General features: G+C 42.5%; 1 protein-coding gene across 2 annotated transcripts in view; it reads right to left on the bottom strand.

Moving 5' to 3' along the window:
- The window catches only part of ADAMTS12 (ADAM metallopeptidase with thrombospondin type 1 motif 12), a 362,056-nt gene that overhangs the window by 9,224 nt on the left and 330,094 nt on the right, over positions 1–22,738 (bottom strand). For both annotated transcript variants that reach the window (XM_032279004.1, XM_032279007.1), the window contains exons 20-23: positions 16,376–16,528; positions 8,369–8,545; positions 5,077–5,220; positions 81–240 (exon numbers count right to left, since the gene is read on the bottom strand). In XM_032279004.1, coding sequence (XP_032134895.1) covers positions 81–240; positions 5,077–5,220; positions 8,369–8,545; positions 16,376–16,528 — 634 coding nt within the window. The remainder of the gene's footprint in view (positions 1–80; positions 241–5,076; positions 5,221–8,368; positions 8,546–16,375; positions 16,529–22,738) is intronic.

Below are 22,738 nucleotides of genomic sequence, written 5' to 3'. Positions count from 1 at the left end.
TAAAACTGTTGCAAGTTGAATCATGCAGGATGACATTTGTGAAAAGATCTCTTTCTCCCTGAGCAAACCCATTCACCCACCAGCACTCTTCTTGCAGGCCTGCTGGTTGCATTTTTTAAATTCTGGAGGTCTGGGTTCATGATCACACAGGCATCGGTCTTGGTCTTCAGTTTTATTGCCCTCTGAGGGCACACAATGGACAGTTCTCTTCTGAAAGCCACCTCCACAGGAAGTGGAACACTGAAAGAGAGGGTGAACAGAGTCAGAAGTCCTCCCCACGACTCCCAGGGAAACACCAGTAGAGCACCTCCAACCCCACTGTGGTCAAAAACGGAAACGTCTCATTAACCAGAAGCCTTTTTGAAGGAGTCATAGAATAAAGGCACTAAGAATTTGGAGATGTGACTTTAGAGAGAATCTATGCTGTAGGTTGTGTGGCTTAAATTTGGCTGAATTTATTAAGTTCTCTGCAGAACGTGCTCTTCTTTCACACATTTGAGAATGGCCGGATGCCTCTCATCACGTGGCTACAGCACTGGGCTCCAGAAACCAATGTTAGTGCTGTGGGACCCAGCCATCTGTCCACATTTGATTGGACTAGGGAAGGTCCCTGCATCAAGCTGGGCCAATCGGTCACTTCCTTGGGAATCTGAATTGAGACTCAGCAAGAGATTCCATCTAAGGCTGAAATTTGAAAACTCTGGTGTTGTTGGTGGCCACATTTCCTGCCAAGTAGAAGAAGTGAAAACCAGATGGCAGAAAAGGTGATTGGAATGAAGCATGTACTTAGAGAGGAACAGGAATGAGGGAGGCATTGCCCATGGGGTTCATACCCTTGGTTCTAGCTAAAACTCCCAACCCAAATATTTATCTTTGTATCATGAGTACATGGAGTGAAAGACATGGAGGGAGGTTGAATTGTAAGCAAAGCAGAATAAAATTTCAAATCTGGGCTGTGGTGCCCAGTCTGAACTAATTTTGATTTGGGGCTGGGAATTGGATGTGAAGAAAACAGGTGGAGTTACTAGGACAGATGAGCATTGGGTAAAAAGAGAAGTGGGAGGGAAAGACCCCGGTGGCATAATGAGAATGCGGAATGGGGGTAGAGACAGGGCTGAACATGGAGGCTGGGGAAGGAGTAGAGCAGCAGCAGACCCGGCTCTGTGCATAGCCGTCCTCTCAAGCCCTTCTAACCATAAGGTTCCACTGCAATGTCATGGTCGCCCACCTGGCGGCAGGAGGGAGATTCGCTGGCCTGTGGAAGCAGTTTACATAAGATTCTTCAGGATGTAAGAAAATGTCCCTGAAATGACCACATATACTCTTTTCTTAAATTATTATTTTTTGAGCTAAAATATATAAAACATAAAATATAACATTTACACTTTTTTTTTTGAGACAAAATCTGGCTCTATTCGCCAGGCTGGAAGGCAGGGGCACAATCTCTGCTCACTGCAAACTCCCTCTCCCGGGTTCAAGTGATTCTCCTACCTCAGACTCCCAAGTAGCTGAGACTACAGGTGTGTGCCACCACACTCTGCTATTTTTTTCCTCTGGCACACTCGCCAAGTCAATTGGAAGTTTAGCTGTCTGTTTCTAGATTCTAATTTTCTTTTTGTTGTTGGGGGAGCTAAAGATCAATCAGCGTAATTTTATAGATTCCAAAATGGTATGGAGCCATCTCTCTGTCCCTGTCTCCTGCCCCCATCTTTGTCGTTGTGAGCTTGTGTCATTGTTCGTGTTTTATCTCTTCTGTCTATTCAGTGGAATTTTGAGAACAAAGGCAAACGTGTATGTTCAATCCATAGCTTGTGTAGTTTCACCTAATAATAGATCATGGAGGTTATGAGTGATTCCAAAGGCTGGTCTGGTAGGTGTTAACCACTCTCCCACCCCTGCCTCCCATTCTTTGCTCTGCACAATTGGTGAATTCCTGACACACACTCTTCTAAGGAGCTTCAACCCATGTCCACCCTTGATAGACTCAACTGGAACTCCAAGGGGAGACTTAAAAACATTTCTCTCACAATTTTTAATCTTCCATGAGATTGTTTCCCTGAATGGGTCCATACTTACAGCATTTTTATGACTTCACATAATATCACGTCTTCTCTTTTAGAGGTCATGCTTGCTTTGATCAGAGATACTTAGAGCTCTGAGATATTTATGAAGAGCTTAGTCCTGAAATACATCCAGGCAGCTGGGGCAAGGCCTAGCAGGAGTAATCATGGCCTCTCCTCAGGCCCATGTGGCTGGAGAAGGCCACTCCTGCCTTGATGTTAATAATGAATTTTGTGAAGCTCATGGCTATGCCAGGCACACAAATCTTGCTCATATCTGTGAATATTAGTCTGGTAACTATTTATTGGGTGCCAACAGATAAATATTCAAACAAAGGGACAACTGTTAAGTAAATATGATCAATCAACTTGATGGACTATTACTGTAAATAAAGGGTTAACATTAGTCCTGGTTCAGAGTACTTGGAGAGAAAATGACCTTGAAGTACGGTTTCCTTGGAAACTACAGAGTTAAGGTAAATGCAAAAGATGATGACTGTCTTGTCTACCAGGAAATTCCTGACCGTAGGACTGTTCCCTACTGGAGGCCTGTGAGTTGGCATGTGGCTTTGGGCATGTGTGACCAAAATAGTTTAAAATATTGGCAAGAAACTGAGGCTGAGGCTTCTTTGTGTCAAGGTGACCTGTGTGCACTTTGGCTCTCATTTCTTGCTACCCATGTGTACCATGCTTGACAGACAAGGAAGCAAATGAAGTTGTATTCTAGGATAGTTAATGAAATTGTATCATTGGGGAGCAACCTTCTGCACAGGTGAGGCTGTTGTGCCTAATATAATTCCTACTTGTATCCTTCTTACAGCTAAGTGAATTCAGTGTTAGAGTCAAGCCTATTATGCCTCACGTGTCTGACTCCCAATAGATCGCCAGTTTGACACAGCATTTGAGTGAATCACGGCTGTGCCGGTACAACTATGCAGCTATTAAGAAAGAAAATTACAAACAGTATAGCAGCCTACGAATAGCTGGGGGCATTATGTTGGGCAAAATACTGCATTCCCGTGTGTGTTGTAATTACAACCATCAAAACTTACATGCACAGGAACAAGTTACTTTATAAAAGTGTTAGTAGTTGTGGTGTTAGTGTATCAGATCATCTTGGCTCCCCTGTCTCCCAGCTCCTGGCCCTAGGATCTGCCCCAGCTAAGATGGCAACCAATTTTCTGAAAGCGCAACCCAGTGGCCGTCACCTCATGCCATGTGTATTAGTCTGGTTTCACACTGCTATAAAGACATACCTGAGACTAAGTGATTTATAATGAAAGAGGTTTATTTGACTCACAGTTCCACAGGGCTGGGGAGGCCTCAGGGAACTTACAATCATGGTGGAAGGGAAAAGGCATGTCTTACATGGCAGCAGGTAAGAAACAGTGGTGAGTGAAGTGGGAAGAGCCCCTTATAAAACCATCAGATCTTGTGAGAACTTACTATCACAAGAAGAGCATGGGGTAACTGCCCAGTGACCCACTCACCTCCCACTGGCTGTCTCCCTTGGCATGTGAGAACTACAATTTGAGATGAGATTTGGGTGGGGACACAGAGCTAAACCATACCACCATGTCTCATGCCTCCCCGCTTCTGACTGGGCTTTCTTGTTGCCAGTGAGACATGAGACACAATGGGACTGGCTCAGTGCCCATATCTGGACAGCTCAGAAGTATGGAGGTATTAGCCCTCTAAAGGGAGACTCCATCCATGGGAGACAGGAGCCAGTGGATAACTCTTCTCCCTTCCTACTCTTCCTTCCTTTTCCTGGATAAATTCCTGGAAAAACAGCCAAGATGATCTGATACACTAACACGCAGTAGTTCACACAGTTTCTAGAAGTCTTCCTGTGAGAGCCAGCAATCAGTTGCTCCTGACACCAAGCGATGGTCAGTTAGGTAAGATAATCAGTCTAGTAACACACTACTTCATTTTTGATTCTCCTTCTTCTCTGCCTCCTTTCTCTTTCCTATTACTCTTGCTTCCCTGGCATTGAATTTCCTAATAAAGTGTTAGATTTTTTTCTCGAGGCTCTATTTTAGAGGGAACCCAGGATAAGACAAGTCAGAATGATGGCAGAATCTGTCCATGGGAGAGAATTTTCTTTATTTCCTTTTTCTGAGATGGAGTCTCACTCTGTCACCCAAGCTGGAGTGCAGTGGCACAATCTTGGCTCACTGCAACCTCCTCCTCTTGGGTTCAAGTGATTCTCTTGCCTCAGCCTCCCAAGTATCTGGGGCTAAAGGCATGTGTCACCATGCCTGGATAATTTTTGTATTTTTAGTAGAGACAAGATTTTGCCATGTTGGCCAGGCTGGTCTTGAACTCCTGACCTCAGGTGATCCGCCTGCCTTGGCCTCCCAAAGTGCTAGGATTACAGGTGTGAGTCACCACACCCAGCCAGAATTTTCTTTATTTTCAATATCACTGATAGAGTGTTATTTATGAAATAAACAAACTTACGGAGAATAATACCCATTTCCTTCATTTACAGTTTAATTATTTTGTTCCATCAAACAGGCCACCCACCTGGCAAACTGATCTGTGGGCTGACAAGAGGCCTGAAACTCACTAAGTCCGACTATACCTAAAGCTTTAGCACAAATGCAACTCCCCTTTGCTCTAGGACAAGCCAGAGTATCCAAGGTGCTGGGTGTAAAATAGCTGTTTCTTAGGCTGTGTGCCTCTGGAATAACTTTGATATTTCATCGTGTCTCTTTTGAAAGTATTTGATCTTTTCCCTCTGAACTCAAGACCCATAGCAGCTATGGGTCAACTTTTAGCAGACTTAGAGGTATTCAATGGCAGAAGAATACTAAAACCAAAGTATATAGAAACATACTGTAAATCAGTGAATGCACTAAATATTTACAGTGAATATAGATTATTTTTGTAATCAAAAGAAAATGCATGCTATTTAATTAATTTATTTATTTTTTGCTTAAGCTTAGTGGCAAGAAACTATTTTTTTAGAAAGCCAAAGTAAAAACAAGCATCTATAACTGAGTCTTACCAGGTCCCAGTTCCCAGTGGCCCAGTGACAGCAGAGGTGCTCATTGCAGGACATGGCAGATGTGGGCCTTTTTGTCCAGTCACAGAGGCCTCCTGGGCAGAACACTCCTCTCTCCTGAACTCCGCCCCCACAGGACCTGGAGCACTGACACACAGCAGTGACAAGATTAGGTAAAAGTCAGGAAGTTCTTCCCTTACAATGTTCAATGATAAGGGAAGAACTTTGTACTGTTATTTTTGTTGTGTACGGTGTTATGAGGAATATTGGTATCTGCACTGGAATTTATAGCATTCCTGCAGGTTCCTTACAATGACCTCTCACTATTTAGAGAAACAATGGGGAAACGAGAATTAAGGAGAGGCAGAAATATTATGAAAGCAAATCTTGAAGATAGGAAGAGACAAAAAGTCAGAAGATGCCAAATAGTCTGATGTTAAATAATAGGTCAAAAGGAAGGAATTTTGTTTAAAAACCTAAATGAATGAAAATTCCAGAATGGAGATTATGTTATTTGCATCTTGTCTTCTGGAGCAAGTTTTTAGAAACAAAAATGTAAAATTTAGATTTTGTATAATGATTATCCCTGACAGCCCAAAAGGGGAGTACATGTTTGCAATACAATCTGGTTTGCCTATTAAAATGAGATTCAGTCTTCCTTTTCCACTGAATAAAGTTTTAGGATTAAATTTGTCCATAGTAGGAGTAATAAAATGGATGGATTTGCTCAAGACTCAGATGTATTGGCTGTAATACTCACAAAATAAATTCAAGATGACAAGTCAGATTTCTAAAAGGGTACAATTCTTAACCATGTCAAGTTTTTGGCTCACTAGAATAATTCTATAAGATGCATTATCTCATTTTCATGAGGTTTTTAGGAGGAAATAAAATAATTCACCAAGAATATTTGAAAAGTTCTTTGAGTATTTTGAAAAGCACTTTGAAAATCTTAGTTTTTAGTGTGGTTACAGCAATAACAAGAAGACAATCATGGTTGTCTTGCAAACATCATGTCCATCACATCAGCCAGTGTGCGTGTGTAGTACCATAGGAAACAGGAGAATTATATGCAATTAACCTTTTCTGCTCAGTAAAGGAAATAATCAACTAATGTAGTGCCCTCACAATATTCCAGCTTTGAGAATCAACGTGAACTTTTCCCTACTTATTCAATCTGTTTTTAACCCCATCTGAGGAGAGAGGGAGAGGAATTCCATATCTGGGATTCTTGTGCACACCTACCTATGTGTACATAGATTCAGCACCACCTGGCCAAATAATTTCCAGGAAAAGGGGGTTAAAAAAAGCAGCTCTCAAATGCTCCTCAGACCAGCAACTTCAGCATCTTCTGAGTGTTTGTTAGAAATGCAAAATTTCAGGCCTCACCTCAGATCCCCAAATTGGCCACTCTGGGGATGGGACCCATCCATCTGTGTGTTGACAATCCCTCTAGGTTGTCCTGCGGCATGTTAAAGCTTGACTACCACTGGTGTAGAGATGGTCCCACAGCTAAAATGCACCTGCCATGGAGGGTAGTCAGGGCGGACTGATGTTTGTCAAATGGATTTAGAACATTCCCAGGATGACAGTCAGCACCATGAGCAGGGAAAGTACCTAAAGATGCCCAATCCCTTAACAGCAGCTCCAGGTACTCAACTGACTTTTATATTTTCTATCTCTACTGCTGCTTAAGAGGGAACTCTATCAACTTTGTTGTTTGCTCAAAACAGGGCAATTTAGAAAGAAGGGTGGCAGAAGTGCTTCAGGGAACAGGCTTCTGATGGGGATCCTAGAAGCTATTGAGGAAACATAAAGAATAGATCTTTTTCACAACCAAAAAGATTTGATTGCTAATCTTTGATCCCCTGCAAATGCCACTTCTCTGACAGGGCAATCTAAGCTCCTCTGTGAATTCCTGGATCCTAGAAGCTGCTGCCTGAACAGGTCCAGGCCAGACTCAGCACATATGGACAGTGTGGAGATCTGGGTTCAGAGCCTGGGAGTAGCAGGCTCTCCGTATACTCCAGAACTGGCAGGGGAAGGAAGATGAAGAGGGGACAGTGGTGGCTGCTGCCCCAGAAGTCTCTAGGTAGTGGCCCAGAGACTTAGGAATCAGTGTGGATGCTTGGCCAGTGGATGGTAAGTAACGGGGGGCTCAGTCCTCCACAGGCTTTGACACTAACTCTGTAGCCTCAGGTTGGGGCTCTCTGCCTTCTCTTCACTGGCATATAGTAGGTGCCCCTCAAAGTAGTTATTGATTCATTCTTTCTCCTTAGTTCACTTTTCGCTCAATGCCCATTGGGCTGATTTCCATAGCATAGCAGGATCAAAGATAGGCAATCAAATCTTTCTGGTTGTGAATGCCTTATGTTCGAATTAAAACTTCATTTATTTTCTCATTGTGTGTCTCTAAGTTTCTCTACCTGAGTCTCAATTTCTTCTCCTATAAAATAGGATTAAAAAGGCCACCATCCAGGCCATCCAAGTATCATTTACTTGGTTTAATTGTCTTCATTAATTTTACTAGGCAAAGTGCCTAGCTCCTGGACACACTCAAATATGTGGGGTTCCGTTTTTATTTTTTGGTCTTCTTTCTATCATTCACGGATGTAGTTGGGAATATGTTTTAGCTGTTGAGACATTTAAACATTTGCCTGTTGAAAAATAAGATCATCATGCTTCAAAGAACTTCAGCAAAGTAACCTTGTTTTCATGTGCCAAAGTAAAACCAAGACCCAGCAGAGCCAGGGCCCTCACGCAAGAGAGGACACACACACACACACTCACACACACACACACACACTCACACACATTCACCATTTGTACAATGATCAGAGAGATGGAGGAGATGAAATTCTAATATTACACATACTGTGGAAAACATAGGGCTGTTTCTCTCAGCCTGACTGCAGAAGCCTCAGACAGCCATGTTGGGCTCTGTCTATAAATAGCTCTCAACAGAGTCACCCTTGTTCAAATCATCCCATTGTATTCATTTCTCCAGCAGGGATACCAACCCCCTAGTATATCCATTGGGAGAGCAGGTTGCAACACAGCACGGAACTGTTGTGATTAAAACCATAACATATTGTCTTCTCTGTAGAATTTTTTCACCTCCCAAAAGTGTTAGACCCATCTGGCTTCTCACGTACAGGGTGAGGTCACAAAACAGAGGCCAGTCATTGGCAGGACACAGTGTGGTCTTCCCTGATTTCTACACTCATGCAGTAACACAGAGATTCATGGCTTGCCAGGTTGTGTGAAGACATCTTTCCCTTTCTGGGGACCATACCTGGCTCCAAGGCTCTACCTGCCACTCCTCACAGGGTTCGGGGTTACAGCTCATGCTCAGTGGGGGAGGAATGCCAGCCAGGAACTGGCAGTGAAACGGTCTCAGGTTCCGGTGGTCCCGGCTGTCCACGCACTGAATCTCACGTATCTTGAAGCCCCCACTGCAGTTTCTGGAGCACTGTATGGAGAGCAAAAGCAAAAGTGATCTCTGAGTCATTGGCATCAGGCCTCCCTTACTTCCCCTCGGCCATGGAGGTACCAGGCATCCAGTCAGAAAGAGGGGTTAGGTCTAGTTCCAGTGGATCCTGCTTTCTCTCCACACCATAGAGCAGGAGGCACCCCAGCAGCTCCCCATGTCAGGAAACACATGCATAGAAGTGTGAGGGTTTTGAGGGCTGACAGGGCTGGGTGAGAATTCCAGTTCTGCACCCACTAGTCATGAGCCCTTGAGCCAGTCACCAAAGTACGCCGAGGCTCAGGTGTCCCATCTGTAAACTGGGATCATAACTGCTACCTCACAGCTGTGGGGAGATTATAGACCCTGGGGATGGAGTGCCTGCTGGTGAGTGGGTATTCCCTTTAGAAATCAGTATTCACTGGAGGCAGAGTGGCCTGCCTACTGCTTCCTAGGAAGCTGCTAAGCCTTCTCCGCCTTTTCTTCAGAATCCTGGTATTCTCTATGATGCTGTATGCAGAATAGGTTACTGTGTCTCCCTCATCAAGGGCCTTGAGTAGGGAAATAAACTGAATAACTGCTCAGTGGTTTGACTCATGGGTGTGAGCAAACCCTGTCCTTCCCCCACCCTCACCATTCCTCCTGCAGCCATCACTGAGCGTCTTCTCAGCATATGCCCCTGATAGCCATTAAACAGGCCCTACTCACTCCCCTCCTCTCCGACCCCACCCCTTGTGCAGAAGCCCAGGTTTGCCAGAAGGCTGCTGACTTCCCTAGGACTGTGATAAACACTGAGGGGCCTGGGTCACCTACAGCCAGAGTTTATGTGCCTGTTCTGGAGTGCTGCTTTTGTTGACGCTGACCTCTTGGATTTTGGCAGCTACCCCCTCCCCCACATACAGATTTTATCTGATCATAACTTGGGCTTCTAGAACTTGCTTTCTAGTCTGTTTCGAACCCCAGTGCTTGCCATACCCCTTCTGCTTATCTTCCCTCTGCAGACTGGTGTCTTATGGTCGGTCACTGCTCACACTGAGGTAGGTGGGATGGAGGCTGACATCTGTGCTCGTCAGCCCAGATTCATCCCCAGGTTCTCCTCGGGTTAGTACAATGTTCTTGGGGTTCCCATGTTCTGAATGTGCCTTCCTCTGTTCTCTGCATTATCCACTACTGCTCTTTTTATTAATGCCTCAGCCACGGCACCTCCTCAGAGGGGTCCTCCTGGAATACCTGATCTAAAGGAGGCTGTCTTGTAAACTGTCTTGTAAACTGTCTCAGGTCCTCGTCTGTTTTCATCCCAGAAAGCTAAACTGCAGACCATCTTTTACTGATTTTGTCCATTTTTCGATTATCTATCACTGTCGTGATAGCAGAGCCTGTCCTGCCCTGTCCTGCATTGAACCATGAGTCCCTAGCACAGGGACAGGCATGGCATAGATAGCCATTATGCAGCTGTTGCATCAACATTGAATTCTGAGAATATGCCAGCTGGGAGGGCTCCCAATGGATTAAAAAGATCTCTGGTAATCACAGGATAAAGAATATCTTTCTTTACCCTCTGAATCCTTACATCAATGATCTCATTGGCAGTCTTGGCCAAGGAAACAAGTCACCAAGAAAGTGTCCCTGGCTATAAGATATATTTTCATCTGGCTTTTCTCTCTGCAGGATAAAAGACCACACTGTCTTTCTGCCTATGGTGGAATAGCCATGATTGTAGGGCTGTGGTTGAGGAAAGAAAATTCCTCAAGGCTTTTCGGAAGAAATAGACTCCAAAATGCAGCTCCCCCTTCTTCCTCTGATTGGCAGATTTCACCAAGTCACCTGACTTCAAACACTGGTCTGTAATTTGGAAACACTTGGGCCAATGTGGCAAGGGGAAGATTGATGCTCTGATACTGCCATAAATCAAATGTGTTTAGGTTATCAGGAATAAGCAACATTTGCCAACAGCTTCCTAAAAGTACAAATTAAAAACATTATTTTCCTGCCACATCTTAAACACATAAAGAAAACCGGTAACAACAAACTTAAAATTTGCCATAGCACAAATGAGAAAGCATGCTAATAGCTTCCACTAAAAGCAACTATTTGTCTGACAAAATAAATTTCCAGGGAATAGCACATAGTTAAAACAAGGGTACTTTTTATTAGGAAACAGGGATTTAAAAGACATAAGCATAAAATGAGACTTTACTTTTTAATTTTACATTTGTTTGTCTAATCTGTTATTTCTAAATTTATTTTTCAAATTAGTATTACTCTTTTGTCAAGAGCATGTTCACATTCAGTGGGAAATAAAATTTAGTAATATGCTGAAGTAAGTAATAAAGGAAGACACTCATTTAATCCATGATTTTTCTATTCCATTTTCAAAAAAGTCTCTGATTCTGTTAGCAAGAGGGAATGGAAGTGACAACATAGTAAGTTACTCCAGTCCTAATGCTCTTTTGCCTTTGTGTATATTCATTTTCTCATTGCTTAAGAGGAGGGCCATTTGTATTCCTGTTTTTCTAACCTAAAGCCTGCAAACCAGACTGAGGACAAGGGGCAGGTCGATGAGAACAGAAAGACTGACTAATGCCCTGTTGAAACCAAACAGGTCTGATAGTATCCAGTTACCATATCAGTTTGTTTAACTGCTGTGATTTGCAAACCAAATTGAGTTAGAATGAAAACTAGCCTTAGCTTACTGGGGCCACTGGCAGAGGTAAAATGAAATCATAATCTTTTCTTTCTTGTGCTATTTTGGATGTATGAAATCATCCTAATACACTTCCCAGGCTGGACTCGTACAGAGTGTTCAGAGAAGTATAGTACAATTAACACACTTAGGATTTGGGGACCAACGGACCAAATCCATGTATAGCCCTGGCATCAAGTGGCTATGTGCACTTCTCTAAGCCTCCATTTCTCCATTGGTATTCAAAAGAGGATAAACTAGATTATTAAACTATGCCAGCATTCTAGATTGTCATAAATATATGAGATCACTGAGTTTGTGCTCCATTTTGATTTTAGAATACTCTCTGAAAGTTACACATCAAATACTAAATTGGGATACAAAAAAAAATCCCTTTCTGGCCTTTTTCTTATGCTAAACACATTCATAAGACCCTTAAAATAATTCAAAGATCAGGTAGTTGTAGGTGTGTGGTCTTATTTCTGGGGTTCTCTATTCTGATCCATTGGTCCATGTGTCTATTTTTGTACCAGTACCATACTGTTTTGGTTACTATAGCCCTGTAGTATACTTTGAAGTCTCTTAGCCTGTTGTATCTAGCTTTGTTCTTAAGCAATTACAACAAAAGCAAAAATTGACAAATGGGATCTAATTAAACTAAAGAGTTTTTGTATGCAAAACAAACTACCAACAGAGTAAACAGACAACGTACAGAATGGGAGAAAGCTTTGGCAAACTAGGCACCTCACAAAGCTCTAATAGCCAGCATTTCTAAGGAACTTAAATTTATACAAAAAAATACAAACAGCCACATAAAAAAGTGGGCAAAAGATATGAATAGACACTTTTCAAAAAAAGACATACATGCGGTCATCAATCATATGAAAAAAAGACAGAGAAAGATGGGCAGAGACCACCATGGAGAGTCTTGTGGTCTGGACATCGGTGGTCTTGGAGTCATTTCTCATATGGTCCTAAAGGCTTCCATTTAATTGCCACTCCTCTAACCATTTCTTCTTGAGAATCTCTTAATCTGAAATGTTCAGGGGTACCAAGAGAGGGCGATGGTTTAGACATAGAAAAAATTATATCAAGAGTAAAATAAATGCAGGGATATCCAGTGTATGGTCCACCTTTCTGCTACTCAATTTTTACCTTCCAATGATGAAGCTCTCCTATAACATACACTTCTAGGTTTTAACTTTTGCACACTGGACTTTAGTAAATGTTTCTGGGAATATGCTGTGTATAAAAGTATGGTTTGTATATATTTAGGAAAACAAAGGCTATTCTCCCATTTTACTCATTTGTAAAAATTCAAATCCATAAAATGCAGCATTGCCACAGACAATCTGTAAAATTCAATAAACATGGAGATAAGAACTAGAATAAGAGAGAAGGATTAGCTAGCAAATACATGAAACCAAGGCCATAAGGAAAGCCTGTCACTTCCTGTTATTTTCCAGCAAATAACTTAGATAATAAAGTTAACTACTGTTAAAATGAAATGTCAATGTTGCCTATGTGGGAAGAAAGATTATTACAAAAAAAAAAGTAAAAATCTTTCTGATTCTCTTCAGAAATAATCAAGCTCTGCTAGACTTAACTTTAAAAAGGGCAATGCTCATTCTAACAGAAGTAATAAAAGGGCTGTCAAATCAGCAGTTCCCAAAACGTCAGGAGAAACAGACAAAATGTTCAGTGAGCAGCTCCCAAAACTTCAGAAGAAACAAAGCGCACAGAGCTGCAGATGATGCATGGTTTTGGTGTCAAAACTCAGCTGACAATTTTTCAAGCTCATTTTTCTTTCTTACTACTTTTTCCATCACAAGAATCACTCTTTCTCCCATATGCATTTTTTTTTTTTTTTTAAGATGGAGTCTTACTCTGTTTCCCAGCCTGGAGTGCAGTGGCAGAATCTCAACTCACTGTAACCTTTGCCTCTTGGGCTCAAGTGATCTTCCCACCTCAGCCTCCGGTGTAGCTGGAACTACAGGCATGCACCACCAAGCTTGGGTAATTTTTTGTATTTGCAGTAGAGATGGGGTTGTGCCATATTGCCCAGGCTGGTCTTGAACTGCTGAGGTCAAGTGATCCGCCTGCCTTGGCCTCCCAAATTGCTGGGATTAGAGGCATGAGCCACCGTGCCCAGCCTCCCTCATATACATTTTAACATTCTGAAACTGGCATGTGTCTTACAACTGATGGACATATTAGTTGTACAGTGTTTTTTTTTCTTTATGAAAAGCTATAGTTAAAATGGCATAATCCCCAGGTGATAGTTTCTTAGAATTGAGACTATTCAATACTAGTTTTGTGATCAAGTATATATCGGTGATTTTACTCTGAAGCCCTGGTTTATACTAGGCCTATACTAATTTGTACCAGTTTATACTAAAGCATATTTAAGTATAAGTCCTATTTATACTCTAAGCCCTAGTTTCCTTAGTGGGAATTATAAAGTCCTGTATTATGGTAAAAATAAAATCGTTTATCCAAAGCTTCCGTGCAATTTCAGGCATGTGGTAGTACTAGCATCCAAGCTAGGTCAAGTCCTCCAGAGTTCATGAACACATTGAGCACCCTGGCTGCATAGTACTGGGGAGTGAACACCTTCTCAGACCAATTTCTCCATTGGCAGGGCTTACTGCGCTATCCTGTGCACAGGCTTACTTCCCAAGTCCAGAAAGCAAGAGACTAGTAAATGTCCAATAGCCAGCCGTAACCTTTACACAGAGCTCAACAATTTTCCAGGGCTTTGTTTGAATGGTCTTTTATCATGTACAGAGTTTATTACACACATTTTCTCTTTTGATCCTTACAACAACTCTACAAGGTAAGTACAGGCAATATCATTCACTTCATTTCAGGGGTGAGAAAACTAAAGCTCCTCAGTAGTTAGATGAATGGCCCGTGTCACATGCTGATTAGTGATTATGAGTAAATGCTCACTTGGCTGGCAAAATAGCGTGGGGGACATTTGAAGTAGAGGCACTGGCATGAACAGAGGCTGTGAACCCACACGGCTTGTCTGGGAACAGTAAATTGGTCAGAGTGCTAGAATAGGGGATAGAGGTTGACAGAGAAAGGTGGGCAGAGGCCACCATGGAGAGTCTTGTGGTCTGGACATCGGTGGTCTTGGGGTCATTTCTTATATGGTCCTAAAGGCTTCCACTTAATTACCACTCGTCTAACCATTTCTTCTTGAGAATCTCTTAATCTGAAATGGTCAGGGATGTCAAGAGAGATTAATCCACAGAGATTAATCAATGTATCTGCAACCCTATAGGCCATGAGAGAGACTTTATAGGCCAGGCAAGGAGTCAAGCCAGACTTTCCTTAGGAGGCCAGACCTCAGGAATGAGCTTGCTGATCTCTCATCCAGGGTTTACACTGGCTAGAGTCCCTTAGGCTGGAGCTGAGCTTTTCAAAACACAAGCTATTTCACACATCTGTCCTTTTCATGAGCCATGTAATTTCCAACGAAATGATTATTCCCAGAGAGAGCAAAGTGGAACTTTAGGACTTGGTCAACATTTGGCAAGCTCAGGGATAGGACATATTTCTTGAGATTTCTCTGGATATGGAAGAGAATTTGTAGCCAAGCTTTCAGTCCTTATTGGATCCCGAGTTTGTTATGAGTTGGAAGAGAAATAAAAAAGAAGCAATATTGTTTCTAGAAAGAAAAATGTTATAGAAACAGAAAGAAGATGGTAATTTTCTCAAAGAGTAGCCTCACAACCCCTTTCTTTCCAAAGATGAGAGCCTCACTTTGGGAAAGAGTCCTAAAGACCGACCATCAGACAGGAACATCCCATGTTCCTGTCTGATGGTAAGTCTGCCAAGAGAACCAGAGACGGAAATGCCCAGTGCAACACCTCTTGGTCCTGTTTGTCTGGGGACATGAGCTATTCACTAGATGAAGAAACTAATGTCCAGAGGTGATACCAGCCTTCTGAGCTAAACCTCTTGGGAAGCTCTTTTCCTTTCTCCTGTGTCTCAGCTATCAAGAGGAACCAGCTCCCTGGAGAGAAGACAGGGACCCAACAGGCTTCCTAGGGTTTACCATGTATGGTAAACAAGTATATGCACAGCTCACACCTCTGTACTCCCTACCTGCAAACTGGCCCTCAATCTCACTGTGGACCAATGTCTTATAGCCTTGAATTATCCCCCAAGGGCTGGCTAAGCCCTAGTCCAGAGTGACAAGCAGATCAGGCCTAGTTAGTGTCCCAAAGCACCAAGGCTGACTAATCTGAAAACCTGATACATTATTTTCCACCAATAACTATGCAGACAGCAAAACAAAATGAGTAGTCATAGTAAGATCAGCAAAGATGGTAAAATTGCGCTTTGAAAAGATCACTATGGCTGGGTGCAGTGGCTCATGCCTGTAATCTCAACACTTTGGGAGGCCAAGGTGGGTGGATGACTTGAGTTCAGGCGTTCAAGACCAGCCTGGCCAACATGGTGAAGCCCATCTCTATTAAAAATGCAAAAATCAGCCACGCTTGGTGGTGGGTGCCTGTAATCCTAGTTACTTGGGAGGCTTAGGTATGAGAATTGCTTGAACCCAGGAGGTGGAGGTTGCCGTGAGTCAAAGATCACACCACTGCACTCCAGCCTGGGTGACAGAGTGAGACTCTGTCTTAAAAAAATAAAAATAAATAAAAAGATCAGCATGGGGAATATACTTTTAAAGACAAAATTATTCTTTATATCTCAGCTTTCTTTTCATTTTGGGTCTGGCAGATTAAACTGTATATTTGCTTTGCGAAGTACAGGTGATTCACGATTTAATTATATATGTGATAATATAGGCTTATTTATTAAAATGCTAAATTTAATTATATAAAAATAGTATCGCATGCTGGAGAAGGAATTAATTATGCAAATTTAACTTTTCTGGTTTATCCACAGGTGGGGTTAACACATGGGTTAGTAAAAACTGTACTTCTAAGACGTTTGTGTAACTTGAAGTAGGCCTATGGGAATGCCCATGGTTTACTCATCCCTGATTTTATAAGAGGCAGAGGGAAGCAGAAAGGCAGGGGAAGAAAACTGACATTAGCAAGTGCTTATATAAGATTCCCTCCCCAAACCACTGCCCACCCTCTACCTCCAAGACACTGCCAAGCCTGATAAGTTACCTTGCTCCAGTTTCCCACTTTCCAGCCAGCACAGGGACGGAGGTGGCATCTCTTTGCGGGGTCAGGTCTCTGGATGGCTGCGCAGTCGGAATCCATCTGGGTGCTGCACTCCACCCTTCTCCAGTAGGCCCCCAGACCACAAGTGGTGGAGCACTGCGGCAGGGAAGGACAGAGAAAGATGACAGAGACTGAGGACCACCTTCTCACACGTGCCCGTCACTGGGATCCTGGAGAGAGTTCTCAGTCCCAGCTGCTCACTAAAATTGCCCATAGAGCTTTTAAAAAATTACCAACACTTGGGTCACCCAATCACACAAATTAATCTGAATCTCTTGGGATAGGACCCAGGGATGATCAGTATTAAAAATAATTCCCCAGCTGATTTTAACAAACAGCCACAGTTGAGAAACTCTGATCTGTATGTGGAAGGAAAATTCAATGCAAATGGAAATTTGCTTCCCTTTAAAACTTACCCTGGCAGGCCAGATGCAGTGGCTCATGCCTGTAATCCTAACACTTTGGGAGGCTGAGGCAGAAGGATCCTTTGAACCCAGGAGTTTGAGATCAGTCTGGGCAACATAGGGAGAACCCATTTCTAAAAAATTTGAATATTAGCCAGGTGTGGTGGTATGTGCCTGCATTCCCAGCTACTTAGGAGGCTGAGTTGGGAGGACTTCTTGAACCTAGGAATTTGAGGCAGCAGTGAGCTGTGATTGCACCACTGTGCTCCAGCCTGGGTGCCAGAGTGAGATCCTGTTTAAAAAAAAAAAATTATCTTGGTATGATTGCCCAGGGGGCTGCAGGCAGGCTGTCACATTTCTTACCAATGCTGCTTAGAGTGGATGCCAGGGCCAGGTGTCTGCCCCTTGCCTCACCTCTCTAAGACTGAATGACACTACCTCATCTATTTCTCTCCATGATAAAACCATGATGTAAACTGGTATCACTATAGTGTAGATAAAGAAACAGGCTTTGAGAGCTGACTTGGCCAAGGAGTTTTCTGTCTCTAAAACCCAGGACAATATTTGTTACAGTAGTGCACCTCAAACTTTAGAGACCATGTGAATCACCTGGGGACCTTGCTAAATACAGACTCAGTGGGTCTGGGGAGGGGAGGAGACTGTGCCTTTTCGCAAGCTCCCAAGTGCTGCCGATGCTGTTGGTCCTCAGATCACACTTGGAGTTAGAAAGATGTTAGAGCATGAGGCTTTTCAGCCCGTGATCGACGGGTGGTGAAGAACTCAGTCACCTTTTCCCACACATACGCCTCATTCCCCTCAAAGAGTTTTCGTTTGTTTATAATACTTAAGTATCTCAGGTTTAGCATGGGGTCACTTTGAAAACTATACAAATGTCCACCACATAATTTGTTTGCTTTTATGAGCCTGATTCTTCCCTGTAACTGATTTTTCTTGCATTCCCTCTCTTCTGCTCATTCTCATAAGAAGGGGCTGTTTCTAGACAAGCAGCAGTGCTGAATTAAAAAAACACAGGGCACATGTTCCATCTTTGACATGCTTGAAGGTTTCTTTGGATAGGCTGTAAATAAAGACCAGACTTGTTTTTCCTGCTGTATCTTCACTATCCATATCCTTTTTTTTTTTTTGAGATGGAGTCTTGCGCTGTCACCCAGGCTGGAGTGTGGTGGCACAATCTCGACTCACTGCAACCTCCGCCTCCTGGGTTCAAGCAATTCTCCTGCCTCAGCCTCCTGAGTAGCTGGAATTACAGGTGTGTGCCACCACACCTGGATAATTTTTTGTATTTTTAGTAGAGACAGGGTTTCACCTTATGGACCAGGCTGGTCTCAAACTCCTGACCACAGGTGATCCACCCTCCTCAGCCTCCCAAAATGTTGGGATTATAGGTGTGAGCCACCACGCCTGGCCTTCATTCTCCATATAATTTTATGTTTCATTTTGTGCAGGTTCTTGTGTTATAACACATATATAACATAATAGAGTTCTTAGGTAGATAATCTGTAGATCACTGAAAGGGAAAAGTAGAAATTATTTTTTACTACATCATCTTTTCCAAGTGGGCCATTTATAGAGGGAATATGTTCTCCTCCTTAAAATTGTTTAGGATTTTATTTGTTTCTTTTGTAAGTCCCTAGCACTATCTCCTTTATATCATATTATGTATCTAGGTAATAGAGATAACAGGTGAAGTGCTATAGATTGATTGCACTCATGGCCTGCATTGTTCACACTTCCTTAAACCCATGCTCTTTGCAAGGGGACTTTGCAGCTTCTCTCATTCAGAGGTGGAATTTATTTCTCCACCTCTTGAATCAGGGTCGTTCTTGTGACTTGCTTTCCATTCTTGCTCTTGGACCCCTGCCTTTGCTATGAGAGTAAACCTGGGCTGGCCTGCTAGAGGATGAGGGCTCATTACTCAAAGCTAGCACCCCTGTGGTGACTGACTGACCAACTCAAGGGTCAGTGTCCAGGTGTTCAGAACCGCAACTGATGCTGGGGGGTCACATCAGCACCATATGAAAACTGCTCTGAAATGCTGTGGAAAATTATGCTGTCACTTCCATTCTACATGACCACACAGTTTACAGTTAACTGACTGGCCCAAGGGATCTGACTGAATGATGAGGCAATTCAATGAGAGGTGAGTGTCTATCAAAATAAGAGCCATACTCATGCACACTGCACAGCACTGAAGTTTTCTGTTTTGTAAATATGGATCAGAGCAAACACTGAGTACTTCCTATGTGTCTGACACTCTTCTGAGTAACTTACACATAGTTATTCCTTTTATCTCCCAAGTCATATGAGTTGGGCATTATCATCCTCATTTTATGGATGAGGGAAATGAGGTACAGTGAGAATGTACAGCTGGTAGTTTACTGAGTCAGGACTAAACCCCAGAAAGTCTGGCTTCAAGTTTTACCTCTACTTACAGTGTTAACACAGCTTTTATATTAATTACTTAATATCTGAAAACACAATGAAAGGAATATGCTGTGTCCAGCAGGGCTGTGCACAGCCTTCCACAGGCCAGAAGGCAGGAGGACATTGCAAGAGCGACTTCAGATCACATCCAAGGAACTTTAGAAATCACTTCCTGTTTTAGGAATCCAGAAAAGCTTTGTGCAGGATCAGATTCAAAGCTTGATCCTGAACAGGTAGGATTTAAAAGGGCAGAGGAGGAAGAGGAGAAAATTCAGGGAGAGGATCCAGTGTGAACAGAGACACTGGACTGGGAGAGTCAAGTTTAAGGCAACTGAGCAGTCTCTATTTGTTGAAGCTTAGAATGGATGAAGAAAAGCAGGAGGCAGTACATTTTGAAAGCTTGATTATGTAAGATTGGGAAGGCTGTTGGATGTTGGATTGGAGCAGATTTTAGCCAAACAACTATGACATGAGATATCAAAGACTTATGAGCAGGAGTTTGGAATGATTGGAAGAGCTTTTTGGAGGATGAATTTGGCAATCTTATGTCTTGTGCAACAGTGTGTGGAAAGACAGAAGGGAGAGGCTGGAGGTGTGTAGACCAGCAAGGAGGCAAGGGCAGGTGTTCTAAGCAGGAGGAGTAACCGAGGTCCTTCACTCTCATCTATTGGCCACCATTGGCATTTGGGACTCAACAACTTTTCCTTATAAGGGACTTTCCTGAATGTCATGGGACTTTTGTCATTCACAGCTCTCAGACATTGAATTCTATTGCAGTCCTTTCCCCACATTGTTGTAAAAAACAAAAGCATCCTCTTCCATCTCTAAATTCCTCCTATCATTAAATTAGAAACTACTGGACCTTAGAGTAACAGAGAAAATAAAGAGGAGAGGACAGAAATGATGAAGTGACACTGACTTGAAAAACTATTACAATTTTTTTTTTTTTTTTTTTTTTGCTGTAGGACAGAGGCAAATTAATATCGATGGTGATTCTAGAGGTTTTAAGATGTGGTGACTGAGAGGTAAGTGACTCATGACAGAGAGAGGCAACTACAAAGAAACAGCTTCAGGAATAGGCAGAAATAAAAAGCAGGGACAATAAGGATCTCAAAACTCAGAGTTTTCATTCTGAACCTTGACACTCGCTGACAGTTATTTATTATTATTTTTTGAAACAGAGTCTTGCTGTGTCACACAGGCTGGAGTAGGGTGGCTCGAATTTGGCTTACTGCCACCTCTGCCTCCCAGATTCAAGTGTTTCTCATGCCCCAGGCTCCCGAGTAGCTGGGACTACAGGCATGCGCCACCATACCTGACTAATTTTTATATTTTTTGTAGACACAGGGTTTTGCCTTGTTGCCCAGGCTTGCCTCGAACTCCTGACCTCAAGTGATCCACCTGCTTCAGGCTCCCAGAGTGCTGGGATTACAGGCATAAGCCACCACGCCAGCCTTCAGTTCTATTTATTAAACATTTTCTCTCAAACTATGCACAAAGGGAGCAGGCACCAGGCCCTGTCACAAGGGGGGACTCCTGCTGAATGAGCTCTATTCTAGTAATAATCCTTATAGCTTTGAAAAACTCTGCCATCGGAGCCAATATTCTTTTTCCAGCCAAACTGCCTAGAATTAATAGCTGCTAATGGTTCCACCACTGTTGCCAGTTTCTTTCTTTTTTTTTTTTTTTTGGTGACCTATAATGTATTCAATAAGACAGTTTATTTCTGTCAGTCAAATAATGATGTTTGAGACAATTAATTATCTATTTTGATTTACTATAATCAAAATGTGTTAATTGGCCGTTGAGCTCAAACAGTAATCATAGCTGATGCCTACTTTATTTTGGCTTAGCTTGCATGGATATAGCAATGTCTTGTTAAATTGATTAACATTTATCAATTGATTAACATGTGTTAAATGTTCTCAAGACAAAAATCATTAAAACATACCTAAATTCCATAATTCCACAACTGCTCTGGGATTTGTGATGAATGAAAAGATAAGGGGATGGGAAAAAAAAAACAAACTAATATCCGGATCATGATACAACCATTTTGTTTTTAGAGACAATTTTAGTTCATAGGACCACCACCCAGCAGACACCCAAAATTTAAATTAGTTGATTCAAATTAAATAGTCAATGACAGTCAAAACCCAAATGAATAGTGATTCATGCTGATAATCCCAGGACTTTGGGAAGCTGAGGCAGAATTTTGCTTGAGGCCAGGAGTTCCAAAATAGCCTGGGCAACATAGCAAGACTCCCATCTCTGAAAAAAATAATTTAAAAAATTATCTGAGTGAGGTGGTTGGCACCTGTTCCTATCTACTCTGGAGACTTAGGTGGGAAGATTGCTTGAGCCTAGGATTTCAGGATTGTTATGAGCTATCATGAAGCCACTGCACTCCAACCTGGGTGACAGAGTGAGACCCTGTCTCTAAAAAAAGGGTCGATGAGTCAATGACAGACAGACCCCTCTTCTCCTCTCTCTTCTTCATATCCCATGTCCAATTATTTACAAACCAAGCTGATTTTAAGTTCTAAAGATATCTTAGATATATTTTCCCGTCTTCATCCTGAACATTCTTGCTATAGTTCTCACGCCTCATCTGGACTATTGCAATAACCTCCCAATAGGTCAAAACCCTCATCTTCATTGTTTCAGAATAGGCTACCTACAGTCAGCAATAGACACTGCTAGGTATTCTAGGTACTTACTATAATCCTTCTTCCTCTTCTGGGCACATAATTGGATTGCATTTCCCAGCTTCCTTGAGTTTGGTTTGGCCATGTGACTTAGTTCTAGACAATGGAATGTAGACAGAAGTGATGTGTCCCACTTCAAGACTTGGGGCATACAACCTCCTACAGGAGGGCTCTATGTTCTTTTCTCTTTCTAATTGACTGGGATAGTGACCCCAGGGCAAATTTGATGATGGGAAGATGACAGAGCCATTGCCAGCGTGGGTTCCCAAATGACTGCACCATACTCTACCATCATCAGCATCACAGACTGGAATCACCTTGTATTGCCATGTGACAGAGAAGTCAACACCTCTTCTGGTGAGCCATCACTTGTTGGGCTGCATTTGTTACAGAAGCCTATCCTTCCTAACATGTGTGAGTATATGCACGTGTGATTTCCAATTACATGTGCATACTGCACATGTCATTCATACTTTCATAGTTCTGATGTCAATCCTACACATATGCCTTTTATCACCTACTTCTACATATTCTGTTGACCTAGGCTGTCTTACTCTCATGGCCCACAGTGTCATTAACTGTAGGTGCTTTCAGACCTTATCTCCATTAACTAAATATCAAAGTACAAGTTAATTAGTAGCCTCCTTTGTTTTTTAGTCCATAGAAGCCACATACTGTCTATACTGCGTCAACTGAAGGAAGACAGTAGGCCTGCTTACCTGCCCTAAAGGGATACCATATGATTTAGG

This window comes from Sapajus apella, unplaced genomic scaffold (assembly GCF_009761245.1).
Source record: "Sapajus apella isolate SASKATOON/1434 unplaced genomic scaffold, GSC_monkey_1.0 scaffold11, whole genome shotgun sequence".
Taxonomy (NCBI): Eukaryota; Metazoa; Chordata; class Mammalia; order Primates; family Cebidae; genus Sapajus; species Sapajus apella.
This window is presented reverse-complemented; position numbering and strand designations above follow the sequence as displayed.